Source organism: Lygodium microphyllum, chromosome 20, assembly GCF_053477565.2.
Source record: "Lygodium microphyllum isolate KBCC chromosome 20, Lygodium_microphyllum_v1.1.10, whole genome shotgun sequence".
Lineage (NCBI taxonomy): Eukaryota > Viridiplantae > Streptophyta > Polypodiopsida > Schizaeales > Lygodiaceae > Lygodium > Lygodium microphyllum.
Genome location: NC_141154.1, coordinates 10,755,499 through 10,773,127, shown reverse-complemented (window position 1 = coordinate 10,773,127; position 17,629 = coordinate 10,755,499). Strand labels below are relative to the sequence as shown.

At 44.8% G+C, this 17,629-nt stretch overlaps 1 protein-coding gene across 3 annotated transcripts; it reads right to left on the bottom strand.

The window, feature by feature from the left end:
* Nucleotides 1-229: 229 nt before the first annotated feature.
* Nucleotides 230-12,338, bottom strand: LOC148018682 (GDSL esterase/lipase At4g01130-like). Of its 3 annotated transcripts, none has more exons than XM_087701374.1 (5): nucleotides 11,918-12,330; nucleotides 3,660-3,878; nucleotides 3,296-3,456; nucleotides 2,440-2,598; nucleotides 230-519 (listed from the first exon to the last, which is right to left on the bottom strand). In XM_087701374.1, exons 1-5 carry the CDS (start codon nucleotides 12,243-12,245, stop codon nucleotides 463-465), a joined length of 924 nt encoding a protein of 307 aa, XP_087557500.1. In that variant the 5' UTR covers nucleotides 12,246-12,330; the 3' UTR covers nucleotides 230-462. The 3 variants fall into 3 exon arrangements, with proteins under 3 accessions (XP_087557500.1, XP_087557499.1, XP_087557501.1); XM_087701373.1 differs by having other exon boundaries at nucleotides 2,440-2,713; nucleotides 11,918-12,327; XM_087701375.1 differs by lacking the exon at nucleotides 2,440-2,598 and having other exon boundaries at nucleotides 11,918-12,338.
* Nucleotides 12,339-17,629: the final 5,291 nt, after the last annotated feature.

Sequence of the window (17,629 nt, the reverse complement as noted above, 5' to 3'; positions counted from 1 at the left end):
ACTAATATGGTCTAATAAGCCTTCTCCCCAATGGCTATATAACCTAAAGATAGGTTTTCTCTATGTGCTAAGTAATTGCATTTTGAGTTGCAAGATTGAAAAGTACATAAAACTTTTTCTCTACTTGAAGCCTTGGAAAAGCAAACAAAAAACGAAAAAAGTCAATTAAAAAATTAACCTTGAAGCCTTGAATGACCCACTTTTAAGTACAAAAGTCGATAGCAAGTCCTAATAAAGAAAATTGGTTGGTCAATAGCAAGACCTATTTATGCATACAAAAATCAGCAAATACAAAATTGGGCTGAAGATATTGGCTACTTAAAACACCATTAGCGATGAATTTAGAAAATGTTTCCACAGGATGTAGTCCATCCCAACTAATATACTTAGAAGGATCATCACACCTCTTAGCTTCCATCTTGGTCCCATTTATTGTTCCACTTTTACCACAAGGGATAGGGCTTACATTATATTTTCCTCCTCCAACACCACAACATGCTTTGAATGGAAATTTGACACCTGAAAGAGTAAATTTATTAGATCTATAAATAGTGATCACCAAAAATAAATTAAATAAGAATGCATTCAATTCATTTACTCTATATTATTTAGAGGTTTGCCTTGGGGATCTCCAAGCAACTAGAAGGTTCCCAACCCTATGTGGCATAAGGAGGAGAAGTTTGACAGTCAAGAAATAAAGAGAGCTTCTTCTTGAAGGGTGAGGATTATTTCTTTATTCTCTCTCTCTCTCTCTCTCTCTCTCTCTCTCTCTCTCTCTCTCTCTCTCTCTCACACACATACATATGCATATGCTCTTTTTTAATTGAACACAAATATATTCACACATTCTCTCTCTCTCTCTTTTTAAATTGAACATAAGATATAATCATATAAAGGGGAAATGTGAGTCTTTAAAAATCTCTCTCTCTCTCTCTCTCTCTCTCTCTCTCTCTCTCTCTCTCTCTCTCTCTCTCTCTCTCTCTCTCTCTCTCTCTCTCTCATATAAAATGTATATATACTAAAAAATAGATGCAATACTAAAAAAGAGTTGATTTTTTTAAATTGAACATTTTGAATGAGATAATAATTCCAATGTTTGAATATGTTCATACAATGTATGCATACTCTAAAAGCATACACAAATGTGAAAATTGTATGTGGCTCTCTCTCTCTCTCTCTCTCTCTCTCTCTCTCTCTCTCTCTCATGAAATGCTTACATAATGTAAAAAGATTCACAAATGCACCTACAATATAAATAGTTTTTTTTAATTGAACATGTTAGATGAGACAATACTTTTAATGGATAACATATTCATGCAATGCAAGTATACTCTAAAACCATGCATAAATGTGAAAATTTGTATATGTCACACACACACACACACACACACACACACACACACACACACACACGAAATGCGTCCTATTCTAAAACAATTCACAAATGCATATACACTATTCAAAAAGTTGAATTTTGAAAAATTGAACATATGGAATGAGATAATAATTGTAATGATTGAACATGTATATCCAATGTACACATGCTTTAAAACCACACATATGCATAGACTCTAAAAACACAAAAATAATATATGCATACATATACATGTATATGTGTCTACATATGTGCAAATACATACACACATGTATGCATATATGTATACATGCTTACATACACATAAGTATATATGAGATAGAGAAAAAATGGAGAGAGAGAGAGAGAGAGGAGAGTAAATGGGTACCAACTTATAAAATATGCACTTACATACATGTACACACACACATACATAGACACGCACATCCACACCCAAACACACACACACACACAATGTATATACATATATATACACGTGTACATATAGACACACACATAATGTATATACACGTGTAATGTATACATACATACATACACATATATATACATACATACATATACACACATGAGGTGAAGAAAGATGAGAGAGATGAGAAGAAAAAAGAAACGAGAAACAATAAAAACGATAAGAGGGAGAAAGAGGACATATATTTATGAGACCACACAAATAAACACACATGTATTAAATATATATGTACAAATTTACAAGACCACACAAGTAGACACACAGATTCAACAAGCATATACTTACGTATACATATACACATACATGCGCACATATATATGTGTGCATGCATACACCCACACACACACATGCACATTAGCATAGAGAAAACAAGAAGAGAAAAATGAGAAAATGTGTGTATGTGCGTGCGTGCATACGTGCATGTGTGTGTGTGTGAAACAAATAAAACAAAGGAGCTAATGTTTGAAATACGACTAGGTGAAATGATTTAGAAAACCATTAGTGCAACATAAATGACTTAAAAGAACCAATGCAGCTAATGTGGATTATAGTGATAAGTTGTAATTCTTTGGGCTTGAAAAGGAGTGGTGTATTTTACCATATTTGGATGGGTTTCGAATTGCATCCAAGTAAATGGCATTTGCATCAAAGAGTACAAGACTTTTCCATGAGAGTTGCAGCCGCAACTTGGTAACGAGTTGTTGAAGGTGAGAGTTGTGAAGGTTGATGAGGTTATTGTAGGGGGCAAGGCATCCATCTGCATCATATTGAAGTAATTGGGGAGATGTCACTGACCCTAGAAAGCCAGGAACACATCCCAGTGGAAGCACATTCATCACAATTATGTTGTGGGCACCAACTTCATGGAGCTCCTACATGATTTGCCACAACATTTGGTCACTTTTATTCATGCCCTTATGCATCATCTGAGTTTCAACAACATTTTTCCCTTGAGGCACAATATGATATTGCCATAACATTAGAACGATCTTTTTGTAAGAAGATTAAAACCCACGTAGACTTTGAATTCAAGCTAAATGGAAGCTTCTACATGATTTGCTACAACATTCGAAACTTTTATTCATGTTCTTATGTGTCATCCTAGTTTTTTTTTTTTAAATTAATGCAAGGCAGATCGCAGCAGCAGGGAGGAATCGATCAGAATACCACTTAGAATTCGCGTATCAACATCAACCAACTAAGCTATGGCTCGTTGATATGTATAATCTTAGATAGAGACATAATCTATCATTGATCCATGATAGAATTTGCCACAACAGTCAGTCCGTTCATAGATGATCATTTGATGCTTGAATGGATGGTTGATTTGTTGGAACGTTAGAAGTTTTTTTGCCGAATGGCTATTTTTTGTGTAGAACATTAGAACCCTCTTGGACTTGGAAATTGAAGCAAAGTGAGAGCCTTTTAAGTCGAGAGGGAGCACGCAAACGTACCAGCAAGGCTGCCTCCATGGCAGAAATGGTTGTGAGCACTTCCAAGAGGGGGTCGAAATTCGCTGTTCTGAATGCAGTGCTGATGTAATCATTGTGAGCTGTCTCAATGAAGTGGATGGCCTCTGAGAGCCCCTTGGCAGTGGGCAAGTGCTTTAAAGATCCTGCAACCAACCAGAGAAGATATGAGGAAAAGGGAGGCTTTCCACCTAATGTGTCAAGCTTTAACAGGACTTATCCAGCATTTAGGTCCTGATATGTTATGAAGGCCTGCAGGATGTCTTGTATTGGAAGTTCTCTAACTAGGTCAGCCATTGTCAACACAGGCAATGCAGGGAAAAGGAGCTAAAACAATCAGGATCCTCACCTTTACTCTTGGCTTGTGCCCGGAGGGCTGCAGCCTTGAACCTTTTGTACTGATCCACCTGCACGGAGAGGGAGAACAGCCCACTGCTGTCTGTGCCATTGCCTGAGACTGTCGTGTTTCGCGCGGTGGATCCAGAGGATGCGAAACTGACCCCATGGGCGAAATTCCCCCCCACTGTCTTGAGAAAAGGGTCCAGCAAGCCATAGCCCAATCCCTGTGCTGCAGTTATACTAGAAGATAAGCAACAAGCTGAGGCTCTCGAATTTGCACACATAAGAAGAAGAAGAAGCCATTCAATTAATTCTCAAGTACTTATACAATCCAGAAAGTAACGAGAGCTCCTACCAATGCACCGTTGCACTCTTGCCCCCGACATCACCGGTGTGCCCCCCGCTGTCCCATGGTGTGCGCCGCTAGTTCCCCGCCAACCCCCCTGCCTTCTGTGCTGCCTCTCCCCCATCTCCCCCCAGTGCGAACCCCCCCCCCCCCCCCCCGGGCCACTCCCGCTCGACACCACGCTTTCTCCCCCCCTGCACGCATTGCCCCCACCTGGAAACCTCCCCCCCCCCCCCGCTTGAACCCGCACCGTGTCCTCCTGCTTGAGGATCTGGTTCCCCGCCCCTCCGCCCTGAAAACCCCCCCCCCCCCCGGCCTCCACCGCCTTCCCCCCCGCCTCCACCCGTACTGTGGCCCACGGCTCTGTACAATAGGCCTAACACACTCGCTCGCCTCGCTGCAAGCTAGTCTACAGCGGTGTCCAACACCACCCCCACGTGTAAACCAAGTATCCCCCCCCCCGCCATCGGCCCTCCTCCTCTCCAGTTGCTCCCTTCCTCTGCAGCAACATCCCCCCCCTCCTCCGACAGTGCAGCAACGCGAGTGGTAGGTCCTCAGCAGGGACACGCAATGGAAACCTCTGGTCAGACGTCGATGCATTCTACGAGTGCCCCCCAGTCAAACACCTTGCGCATCATCCTCTCTGAGGAACAGCTCTTGGCCGTCCGGGTCACAGAGTTGGAGCTAAAAGAAACAGCGATCTTTGGTCAAGTCCTTGGACACTCCCCATCGAGGGCCCAGCTGCGGGATTGGCTCCACTCCACGCTGCGCATTGGTACAAGCAGATCTTGGAGGCAGTTCTCATGGGCCGAGGGATCTTCATGGTTCGACTCCCCTCTGCAGACACAGCCCATGAGTTAGTGGAGAGCTCGCCCTATGCCTCCACGAAGGGGGTCATCTACATGGTTCCCTGGTATAACGGCTTCACAGTGGAGTCATTTGCACTCCACAACAGTTTTCTCAGACACCCAGTCACCCTACTTTTCCCCAGATTGGCGGTAGAGTACCGCCACTTAGTGGAGGACTTTGGACGGCTTTTTGGCACAGTTCTCCCTGCTTCCTTCGTGAATGCAGTGACAGCTGCAGGAGTCCCAAAGGTACGAGTGGCCGTGAAAGACACAAAAAGCATACCAAAGTTCTTGGAGATTGAGACTGGAGGTCACTCCTATAGGCAACAGGTCATTGTGACTGGGCAACCAGGGCAGTGCCTGCGCTGCCACGACTTTGGACATCAAGTGGACATCAAGCAACAGATTGTACGAGTTTCGGGGCCAAGGTGGCTCCGAGCAACAGGCCCACAGGTGGACACTAACGGCTTCACATGGGTCCAGAGACGACAGAGAGAGGGAGACGGCAGGGGGGGCCACAGCCAACTCCTCAGACCTAGCCTCGACAGCAGGGAGCAAGAGGGCGAGTGGCACGCCCTCGGCAAAGCACTCCGCAAAACCCCCCTTACCCGCCCCACCCGGTAGGACCGCAGTCCCCCACATCCATCACCTACACCACAAACCACCTCACCTAAGTTCCCACAGCCCCCACACCCCTCCCTCCCTGTTTCCCATGGCCCCCCCATTGACCCTGGCTCACAGCCCCCCCCCCCCCTCGAGGGCCACCCACCCCTCCACACCCGCCACATACCTCCAACCATCCCTCCATCCCCCAACCCCCCTCTTCCCCTCCCTGGCACCTCCCCTGCCGAGCACCCCCCTGATCCGCACCCAGTTCAGGTGATCCCCCCCAGACCCACCCTCCCTCCTCCCACAAGTGGTGATGAGCCACACACACCTACATCCTCCTCGCACCAACAGTGCTCCCCCTCCCACACAGCCACCACCTCATCTGCCCTTGCCGCCCGTCACACTTTCCCAAGACAGGCACAGCTATTGCCACAGGAGTTCTTCTGCAATGGCCCATGGTCCTACCTGAGAGTTGCGGAGCGCGAAGAGTTCCCACTACCTCTTGAGGTGGGGATATTCGTGGTTCAAAAGTCAAGAAGGAGCAAGGTCCATCTCCTAGCACCACCGGATGGACCAAACTACGCTTTTTTCTTTCAATCCTCTCACTCAGAGGATTAGATGACGACACAGATAGAGGAGGAGCTGAAGAGTCAAGTGGCGGACCACACCTCCCAGTGGATGGGAGAAGAAGAACTAGCACTGTTTGCACAGCAATGGCCTGGTTACATGATGGACATTAATTGGTGGGTTGGTGCCAAGGTCCCACGCTTGAGCATTATCTTTCAAGCCCCCCACGGTGGAGAGATCCGTGGGATGTGATCGAGTGGCCCCTAGCACAAGCGGCCCGTTTCTACCAGTGTACAAAGTCACAACTCTCTGCATGGCTGATAAATGCATTGATAGTTCCATCTGGAGCATCTATCACCCCTATGGTCCGGCCAAGGGCCACCATGGGGGATTGGAGTTCACCGTCTAGACCGGCGACAAAGCATACCTGTATGCCCCATAGTTTTTCCTCCTCATCAGCAACCTCCACACCGAACAAATGCCTATTCGGTCAGTCACAGGTTTTCCCATGAGCTTACACCTTGCATCATGGAATGTGAATAGTCTCCACTATAGTGGGGCACGTGGTTCCAAGAAGTTGATTGTTCGGCAAGAGCTACAGCCTGCCCTTGCCAAACAGATCGACATCTTACTTCTACAGGAGCACAAGCTCACTCCCACCCAGGCCTAGCAAGTAGGGAAGGTACTCCCAGGCAGCTCGCACACTTACTGGGAGCACACCATAGGTGCCCACGGCAGGAATGGAGGCGTATACACCTCCATTGGCCCAAGTCTCACCGCCTATGTACAAGACCACGGGATGATGGTGCCAGGGAGAGTTCTATGGATCAAATTGGATATTGGGGACTCGTGCCTTGGAGTTCTCAATGTCTATGCCCCTACGGAGGTTAGGGCACGCAGCAGGTTCTGGGTGGAGATTGTGGATGGACTCCCAAAGGTGGACTCTTGGATCGCTGGAGGAGACTTCAACAACCTGGAGGCTTTGGAGGACCAACAGGGGAGAGGCAGAAACTACTAGGGCATGGCTAGGGAGGAGTAGGAAGCATGGAAGGTCTTTCTACTGGTAGTAGGAGCAAGTGATGCCTGGAGAGACCCTGCCTTCCACAGGAGGGAAAGGTTGTTGGACTTCTCTTGGGGATACAAGCGGCTAGATGGAGTCCTACTAAAGCGGTTGGACAGGTTTTATGTGGGAGAGTGGGGAGGCTCTCGTGGAGGCCAGATTGAGCAATTGGCGGGCACCACGTTGTCCGATCATTGCCTGCTTATCCTGACTCTTGATCCCCCACTACCCTAGATACACAATCCTACCGGATCCCCGACTCAATCTATAGGAGGGAGAAGGTGACAAGACATAGAGCAGATTTGGACCAAGGAGTGGGGTAGGAGGGACCGGATCGCATAGGAGGTTGCAGAGGTCCTAGCCGAGTCAAGCAGAATCTTCCAAGAGACAGCCATACACGCTAGGTAGCAGAGCTGGGAGGAGGAGAGAGCACTCTAGCGGGACCTTGCAGCCACGCAAAGATTATTACAAGAGGCACCAAGAGATCCCACCCTCCACGCACAGGAGGTGCAAGCACGAGCAGCCATTGCTGGCCTTGAGGATAGGCGCTCGGAGTTCTCTTTCCACACCTCAACAGCCTTCTGGGCACGGAAGGGGGACACAATGTGCAAGGAGTTCTTCTAGAAGCACCAGCCTCACACCGCAGGAGAGCAGATACGCAACCTTCGGGATCAGTATGGGAGAACTCGTTCTAGCCCAGACGAGGTGATTGAGATTGCCACTGACTACTACAGGCGCCTCTTCTAGCAGGAGACAACCTCAACTAGGGGACAGCATTGTAGACAGCAGGTCTGGGATCACATCCCATCCCTCGTCACAGAGGAGATGGGACGCTCCCTCTTAGCCCCCTTCACACAGAAGGAACTAGAGGAGACTTTCCATACACAGAATGGGTAGAAATGCCCGAGAGGGGATGGCCTCTCTAAAGCCTTCTTCACAACCTAATGGGAAGTAGTGAAGGACCCTCTACTAATGGCCTTTCAAGAGATTTTCACTTCAAGACAAATGCCAGGGAGTCTTTCGGCAAGCCTTATCAGTCTTCTTCCCAAAGGGGGAGACCGGTTGGAGCTTTCCCAATGGAGACCGGTCACCTTATTGTCACTGGCCTATAAGGCACTGGCAAAGATGATTGGTAGGTGACTACGCCCCGTGCTTCCAGACATCATCCACGACACACAGATAGGCTTTGTCCAGGATAGGAGCATCCTAGACAATGTATTTACCTTCTTTGAGGCGACAGAGTGGGCTTAGCACAGTGGGCAGAGACTGGTCGTACTACTCTTGGATTTCGAGAAAGCTTATGACAGGGTGGATTGGGATTTCCTAGAGGGCACCATGGTGAGGTTGGGTTTCCCCCAGGTTTGGATTCGCGGGGTCTCCGCACTTTACAGATCAACCACCAACAAGGTTCTCGTAGGTGGTAGGCAGCTAGAGAGATCAATCCGACAGAGCTGCCCCCTAGGGGCATACTTATTCCTACTCTTTGCAGAGGCGATGTCTCACTTCCGCAGGTCACATGCGAGTGGATTACGCGGCCTTCGACTTCCAGTGAGAGAGGAGACTGAGTTATTAGACTCAAGAGTATGCAAATGATACAGTGCTCTACATAGAGAACGATAAATTAATGTTGGGGAGAGTGAGGCTGGCTCTTGAGATGTTCTGCTCCTGCAGTAGGAGCGAAAATCAACTGGCGACAGTTGGTTGGTTTCCTCACGGACTTGGACTCTAGCACGAAGTGGGGCGTCCACCTGGGATTTAGATGGGTGAGCAAAGGGTAGACCATCCGCTACCTAGGGTTCCAGGTGAAACTCAACATCACTCCTGCCCAACACTTTCTTCCTGTCCTTGATTCCATTAGGAGGAAGCTGACCTACTAGAGCACGGCTCGCCTCTCACTAGCTGGCTGAGCCCCGGTGGTTAACCAAGTCCTCCTAGTGACGGCCTAGTACATTGCCTCGTGTTAGTGCTTCTCCTCATCCTGTGTAGTGCAGCTTCGCCACCTAGTGCGGAACTTCCTTTGGTCTAGGTCTGACAGCTCCAAGGATTCCAAGGGCAAGGTGGTGTGGGTGACCATCATACGGCATCGGTCAGAGGAAGGGCTTGGGAACATACACCCAGAGTATCAGAGTATGGCCCTCTTAGGCAAGCTAGTTGTCTGAGGCCTCACACCAGGCGGGCAAACCTAGAAGGTCTTATTGCAGGAGGGTCTCCAGGAGTGTAGACCGAGGCTTGGCAGTGAGTGGAGGCCGTCCCTGAGATGGATCTTCACGTCAACCCAGATCACCCCCCCACCCCCCCCAAATCTCCTTTCCTGCGCAACTTGCTCCGTGCGTGGCAGGGCCTGCAAGGCCCTAATCCATAACCCCCCAAGTTGCTAAGAGGAGATAGACCGTCAACCGATGATTTGGAACCCCCAAGTTAAAGACCGCAAAGAAGCACAGATTGGCAAGTGCCCCCACATCCAGTGGGCTGGTTGGGAGGCCGGCCCGGCTCGTACCACCGGGACATGGCGGGAGATGTATAGGATGGCAGACAAGGAGGTACTCCAGCAAGTTTCAGGTTGCCAGAAAGGAGTGGAGTTAAGGAGAAGGGAGATAGATGCAGCAATACCTCGGGAGTGGCTTGTTCCCCCGATACGAGAGCCGATAGAACTCGAGGAGTTATGGGCCGCTAGGTTTTCACCAGCAGGCATCCCCCTAACTACAGGTGGCAGCAGGTAAAGTGGGCGGCGCTCCACTTGGGACCTTCTTCACCATACAAGATAGGGGGTGTCTGGCCCTTGGCAGAGGCAGCAAGATGAGGGGATAGCTGTCCTTTCATGGAGAAGGATCCGAGTGATTGGCCTTCAGGGGAAGACATGGCGGCTCGACTCTTTTGTCTTCTAGGTGAAGCTTAGGAAGTGGCACCTCTGGACCTGGGAGGACAGGCCACTTGATGAGATAAAGTGAGATCCAAAAGAGTGGCTATGGCCAGCCACCACTGCAATCGCTAAGAAGCCAACGAGGTTCCTAGAGTACACTGCCAGGATTGGCAGACATGTACTGATGCAGAAGGATATGGATTGGGCGCCATCACATAGCAAAGACTGGGCGGAGCACAACATTACGGAGCCTTTCCGACGGACCTTCTGGCACCGAATATGGGATAGCTGGAGGCCGAGGAGGGTAACGTATTTCTTATGGCTGGTGGCACATGGAGGCTTGGCGGTGGAAAGTTGGCTTGCCCACATGCAAAAGGAGGAAGATCGTAAATGCTGCACACATCAACCTCTGGAAACCCTGAAGCATTGCCTTTGGTTATGTAAGGAGACACAGTTCGTATGGAAAGGAGCATACCGCATCCTTCGCCATATAGCACCCAGCCTTGGATGTATCTCATGGGGAGCTTTCTGTTGGCAGGCAATCAGCCAAGGCCGTCACCTTCTGTATGAGGCCGAGATGCAAGACACGATATTCATTATTGAGGCAGGGTCATGCGCAGTGGTCAGTTTGAAGGCTCTACCCATCCGCCAAGTACTAGAGCCCACAGCAGAGCGCTCTAAGGTATGGGAGATCATAGAGAGTCTTACTAGATGGCATATCTGGAAGGCGCGGTGTCAGGAGGCTTTCGACAGAGAGAGACTTTCAGGACAAGCGACCTTAGCAAAGCTATGGACCTCCATCATCCACTCCCTCCGTGGCTAACAGATGTAGGGCGAGTCCAGGGCTCGTCAAGAGCTCTGTTGTCATTTAATGCGCACTTGGGACGGCCAGGACCTATTTTTCGGGATGCAGGCAAGTAGCCCCAGATGGCGATATACCCCCCTCCCCTCCATGGCTTCTTGCCCCCCGACTGCCTTGAGAGTCTTGTATACATGATGTACTTGTAACTTTGCATCAGCTCCAGCTAGTCTGTTGAGCATGAGCACTCCATTGTAATCAGTTTTTTTGAGTAATATAATCAGCCACATTTTACTTGCAAAAAAAAAATCCAGAAAGTTAAAGACTTGTTTGGGCAAGCATGGTTTGCTTCTCTCTCTTTCAGAAAGGATAATTGTAAGACAGTTTCTGACAGTTTATTTGGAAGTCATATCGCCCGATATGGGTAGAGCCACAAATTTACCAGTTCACCCCTGGAAATCGGACCTGGCTTCTCATGTAACACACACATACGCCGTATCAGCTGTGCTGTAAATGCCACAGATCCACCAGTTCATCCCTGGAAATTGAACCAGCTTCTCACACAAATACCATGTCAGATGCTGCTCTGAATGCCACAAATCCACAACTTCATCCCTGGGAATTTAACCTGCCTTTTCCTTAACAGACGCAAATGCTTTATCGGCTGCTCTGTAAAGTGCTGTTGTTCACAACTAATTAGCCCTTATGATCGGTTTCACAATCCCTCCAGGGTCACTAACAATGCCAGATTTGACAACTGTTGAGCACGGATGGTACCGGTGCGAGGCAGGAACAAGGCTTCTTAACATGCGATCCTTGTGGCAGATCGTGATTATTAATTGTATGTATTAAAGTGATTGACAGGAGCCAGAATGTCCCATGGTAAAACTGCAGAAGGGGTGCAAAAATGCCTCACCATGCATGCTAGGTCAACCTATATAATAAGGACTGTGCGAGAATGCAGCAGACATGAAACTTCATGAAGAAAATGGCGGATAAGGACTGTGCAAGTATTCAACAGGCTGCACAATTCGTGAAGACAATGTCCGTTCCAACGATCATGACATTCCCTGTGAGAAGGACTCGCGTAGCGGTTGAAGAAGGACTGCAGAAATTACTGATCGATTTTCAGAATCTTACGGCAGGCGCAGCAGTAGCTGGGAGGAGGCGATGACTCACAGATGAAGTCGATGATGAGGCGGCCATTACTGTAACGAGCTGCAGGTTTGCGGAAGTAATCGAGGCCGTAGGGCGGGAACTCGGCGATGGAGCGCAAGGGCATGGCCTCGGCGTTCTCTCCGACGTCCACCATGGACGCTCCAAACACCACGAGGGGGGGCCTGCATGATGAGGAATGGGACGACGATGCGGATGCAGCAGCGGAAGAAGAAGAAGAGGGCGAGGCCGAGGAAGAAGAAGAGGCAACAGTACGACCACAAAGGAGATGCACGAGAGAGAGATGAAGAAGAAGGAGGAGGAGGGGGCAACTTGGGTAGTTAGCCATCATCCTCTAGGTGGCCTTTCCCGCATCTTGCCTATGCCCAGCAGGTTTATATGCAAGCACTTAGCAAATCCTTTAGTCACATGCATGTCCATAATCCAACCTACTTGCTACGTTGGAACTTGGTTCTCTCTCACCTATTAAGAGCATCTTCACATGAGATCCCTCATATAACATTTGCTTTTTGCGATCTCATTCGCTATTGTTTCTTCTCTGCATTAACAAACCAATGACTCTTTTTCGGGAAAGTTTAAGTACATATTAGATTGAAAATGTTTAAGCATGTATCATAGTGTAAAAGAAAGAAAAAGTTTGCAATACTTTCTATCTTTTTTGGGAAACATTAAAGTATGTATTAGGTGGTAAAAGAGAAAGCTTATAGCTAGACAAAGGAGGCTTTCGTTCTAAAAAGCCTAACCCTTGTCTGGTAGTATATCCCATGTTGTCGCAACGCTATTGGAAATCAAGAACAAGATGCAATAACAAGAAATTTGTCCTCAATGGTGGAGATTGAATTTCAATCCTCAAACTCATGTGTAAATTCTCCATGATTTTCAACTTGTTCTTAGCAACTTTAGATACATGTACTCTACTACATTTCTAGTGAATAAGGCTAAGAGTCTCCAACCATGAAATGTCAACTTTAGTATAATAAAGAAAAAATAATGCTATGTGTTTTTTCAATGTCTCATGGTATGCAATTTCTAATACATTTACTAATGACTTAACTAGCTTGACCCGTTTCCCTTCACACACATTAAAACATGTGAAGATGTCAATGTTGTAGCAAGTGTGGAAATTTCTCATGAAACATGTTTGTGTAGGATGCTAGATAGAGCCATGTTTCATTACTAGCTCCTAGTGGGGTTTGGACATTGGGTCAAACTGCATTAGCACATCGCCACACTAGTAAGTACATATAGGCTCTTATAGGATTTCCATAGCCCTTACATGGAAATTTTTTATTACAACCATTGAAAATGTGTGCACTCATATAGGTAGTTGGTAATGGAAAGAAAGGGGCTTGCCAAAACAAAGTCCATGATATCTCCATCAAAGATGACCAATTAATTGCACATTTGGGTTTGCCATGAATACTTATTAATTTGCCAATCCATAACCATTACCCTCCATGCTGAAATTACCACGTGGCTAAATCCATTTGCACCCAAGAAGATGAGGCTCTTACTATTTAATGTAGGAGGTGGCTTTTTCCTTCTATCAAACTATTTTTCTATTGCTATAACAATTAATCATATGAATATATTTCCAAAATTGTATTCATTGAATGTATAAAATACTGAATGTACAATAATGAGATGATCCTATGCACATGCCAACCTATTTGCTTATCCTTGCAAGGCATTAGTTACGTCACAAAAGAATATTTCATTGCTTTGCTTTCTTATATGAAAAGTGACAATTCTAAGACCAATTTTTCATTAGTTCGTGTTTCATAATTTTCTAATCAAGAAGTGTAAGTGGTAAGAAACCCCTTATTAAACATTCCTCTCTCTCTCTCTCTCTCTCTCTCTCTCTCTCTCTCTCTCTCTCTCTCTCTCTCTCTCTCTCTCTCTCTCTCTCTCTCTCTCTCTCTCTCTCTCTCTCTCTCTCTCGTATGAAGAAAATATCCCCTAACCCATACAACATTTGAAGAAAATAATTTATTACGTGTTTTATTTCAACATAGAAACAACCACATTGATTGATGACAAAAAATATAAAAAAATGAATTGTCATTATTGATGATTGAGAGGTTCCATACCTTGACCATTTGAACCCATATTAATTACATATAGCTCACCCTAGATGTTAGAATAGAAAAGGAATAGATCTAGCTTTATTGCCATCCTATTCTAATAATTCACATTTCCATACTATATTAGGTTATACAGTGTGATATTACCAATCATATGATGTTAAGGGTGACTTGAGCATACATAGATGACCAAGGCCTCTAAAATCATAGTCTCAAAGAAACCTTGCTACTTAGAATAAAAGAATGTGTGCGTATAAAAGATTCTTTATATGTTTGATAGAGGCATGTATATATGTGCACATGTATACACATGTATGTGTGCACATGCATGCACATTTAAGAGAATATATAAGCATTATTTATGAAGAAGTATTGTTATGGCTATGCAAGTGGTAGAGATAGCTTATGCAATTGGATGAAATCTTAATAATTGCTCAAAGCAAATACATGTCTTGCCTTGTAATAGAAATATATGTGTCATTGAAGCCCATAGTAAGACTTTTGTGTGAACCTATGTTGCTAAGAGGTATTTACTAGCTAATGTGAGGTAGCCCATATGAGATATTTATTAGCTAGAGGGTTCTCGTCTATGCACCAAGGTATGTTCTAAAGGGAAAAAAGGCTCTCTGCTAAGTGAAAATTTGACTAATATGTCTATCATTTTTAAGCATGAGATTACTCATGTGTACACGAGCGATTTCCATTGGTGATTATATAATATACACATTGTCCAATGTTAGCATTTGTATGTGTAAAGAGTCATCATCACATCACTCTTTTTATTAGTGAAGCGTGCTTTATCCTCTAACCTCTTTTTTCTAGCAATAACCAATGCTTAATCATTTATATTTTTTGTACTTTGAAAAATGATTTATTCATACTAATTCACACATTGACTTTATTTATTTAATCTAAGACTCCATTCATGTGTAGAGACAGACGAGGATACATTTGCAAAGCTAGGCTGAGTATTATATCAAATTTGAAGTATTTTATATTTGTTTATTGGTTTTATGAGCTCTATTTATTAGATGCATATAGATTGATGCATTTATTTTTGCTGTGTTGTCTATTTTATTCATGTCTATTATTTATGAGCTGTAACACTATTAGGATTAGACCAGTATTTAGGCTTAACGTTAGATTATCTATTTGATACCCCCCCTCCCCCAGAAACGATCAACAACCTCATTGTGATTAAACAAGCAAATAGCTTGTTGTAGATTTGTAAAGAGGGCTACTTTTGGGCAAAAGATCGATCAAATTACTTCATACATTCATTGAGGAGAGCTCTCTCAATCAAAGGGGAGATTGTACCTAATCTTATGTATGCACTCTCTCTTGCATTTTGCATTTTGTATGCTTCATTCTTTCTTCTAATTTCTACTAAATTTTATATATTCATGTTCTAAGCTATGGTAAGAGATCTAAATATTGGTATTAGAGCATTGGTTTGACTAGAGTAGCAGATGTTTTCAACCAAGTCTTCATCCCATGCATGAAGAGCATCATCATCATTGGTATTAAAAAGTGTGTTTTTGACTATTGGTCCAAGCTCTTGTCCATTAGTCTATTGATTAAGACTTCTCTTCCTTCAAATTTCCTAGGAGTTTTCATATTCTTGCAAGCGGGTTCCTATCAAAGAGAGTAGTACTCCCCTTCCTTGAAATTTATGCCATTTCCTGTGAGCTAAGGAGGTAAGACTATCTCTTTTAAAAAGAACATGGCTTCAATTTAATCAGGTAAGGACTTTCTTCTTAGGCTATTTATGAGTCAATTGCCTTGAGACACCAAATCGAATACATGTCCATATCTTATACAAATACAATGGAGATCCAATAACCTGCTAATAAAGAAAAGCATCAAATGGATCTCCTACATGTTTAATTGTAAACCTCTACCCTATCTCAACTTGAGTACAAATGTGCTTCTAGACTAGCATCTTGGTGCACAGATCGGATGATGTATACTCGTGTAGTGAATGCCGGAAGGTCCCCAAGAACAAAAAAACTCTACATTTTGCACAAAACTCAAGGTAGAAAGCATGCACGACATGAACAAGAGACCAATTGGGTGCAATCTCCCCCATGCCTTGTGTGAGCGCTCCACAAAGCATGTATTTTTTATGTATTAATCATCTTCAAGCTCAAATAATAGCCCAAATTACAAAATAGCACGCTTTTGGCTTTTGAGTTTGCTTTAGCACAAAATAGAAATAAAGCTAATGGGCGGACGCCCAAAGAGTCAGGCATACCCAATACAATGTCCAAATACAAATATCATAATCGTGCGCCCATGCGCATACAAAATAATAAATAAATATCCAACGCCTTAATAAATAGGCGTGACAAAATATAGGCGCCATGCCTAAGGTATGCGCCCATCAAAATATAAGTGATAACTCGAATACTCGCTATCCTCCAATGCTTTCCTCCGCCACTGCTGCTATCTCTACACATCAACTGAAGCATTCACAATCGTTAGTAAAATAATACAATTAAACCGACAAAAGTGAATACCTAGCAGTCTTCAGCTACATAAATAAATCAACTGGTTAGAAATCAATCCTAACCTTACTTTATCACGAGTGTGCACTTTAAACTCATAAACATTTATTAATTTAATATGTATTTTGCAGAATCACCCGCTATGGAATCACCCATATACACACTAAATTAATGAAACACCCAAAAAGGATAGGCATCCCCATCAACTTCTCGCACAAAGAATCCACTTTGTGTATGAGCCCCGGTCAACAAAGTTTACGAAATCCACCGTAAAACCTCACGGAATCCATTGTGGAATATGCCTCCTGGCATCATATCCCTGGAGTGGGATAGCAATTGTCCTCAATTGCTATTAGCTCAATGTGGAGCTAACAGAGTGGAGAAAGCATTTAAGTCTCTAGCGTGCATCCATTGGGCCTCTTCAATAGGATGGTTTTTAAACTTGACCAAGTATCTAGAATATCTACGGCCAGTTCTAGTGGTCATAAAGTCAGTATCTATGATAGCTTCAGGTTCAAGTATTTCAGTATCTTTATCTAACAAAGGTGGGTTTTCATAAACAGGGTGTACAGGTAATTGGCCTCTAAAGGGTCGTAATAAACTAATGTGAAAGGTGTTGTGAATTTTCCAGTGAGGTGGTAGTTCTAACTTGAATGCATTGTCATTGTGGTGCGCAGATCAGATGCTGTATGCTCGCGTAGTGAATGCCGGAAAGTCCCCAAGAACAGAATAACTCTACTTTTTGCACAAAACTCAAGGTAAAAAGCATGCACGACATGAATAAGAGACCAATTGGGTGCAATCTCCCCCCATGCCTTGTGTGAGCGCTCCACAAAGCATGTATTTTTTTGTATTAATAATCTTCAAGCTCAAATAATAGCCCAAATTACAAAATAGCACGCTTTTGACTTTTGAGTTTGCTTTAGCACAAAATAGAAATAAAGCTAATGGGCGGCGCCCAAAGAGTCAGGCATACCCAATACAATGTTCAAATACAAATATCATAATCGTGTGCCCATGCGCATACAAAATAATAAACAAATATCCAACGCCTCAATAAATAGGCGCGACAAAATATAGGTGCCATGCCTAAGGTATGCGCCCATCAAAATATAAGTGATAAC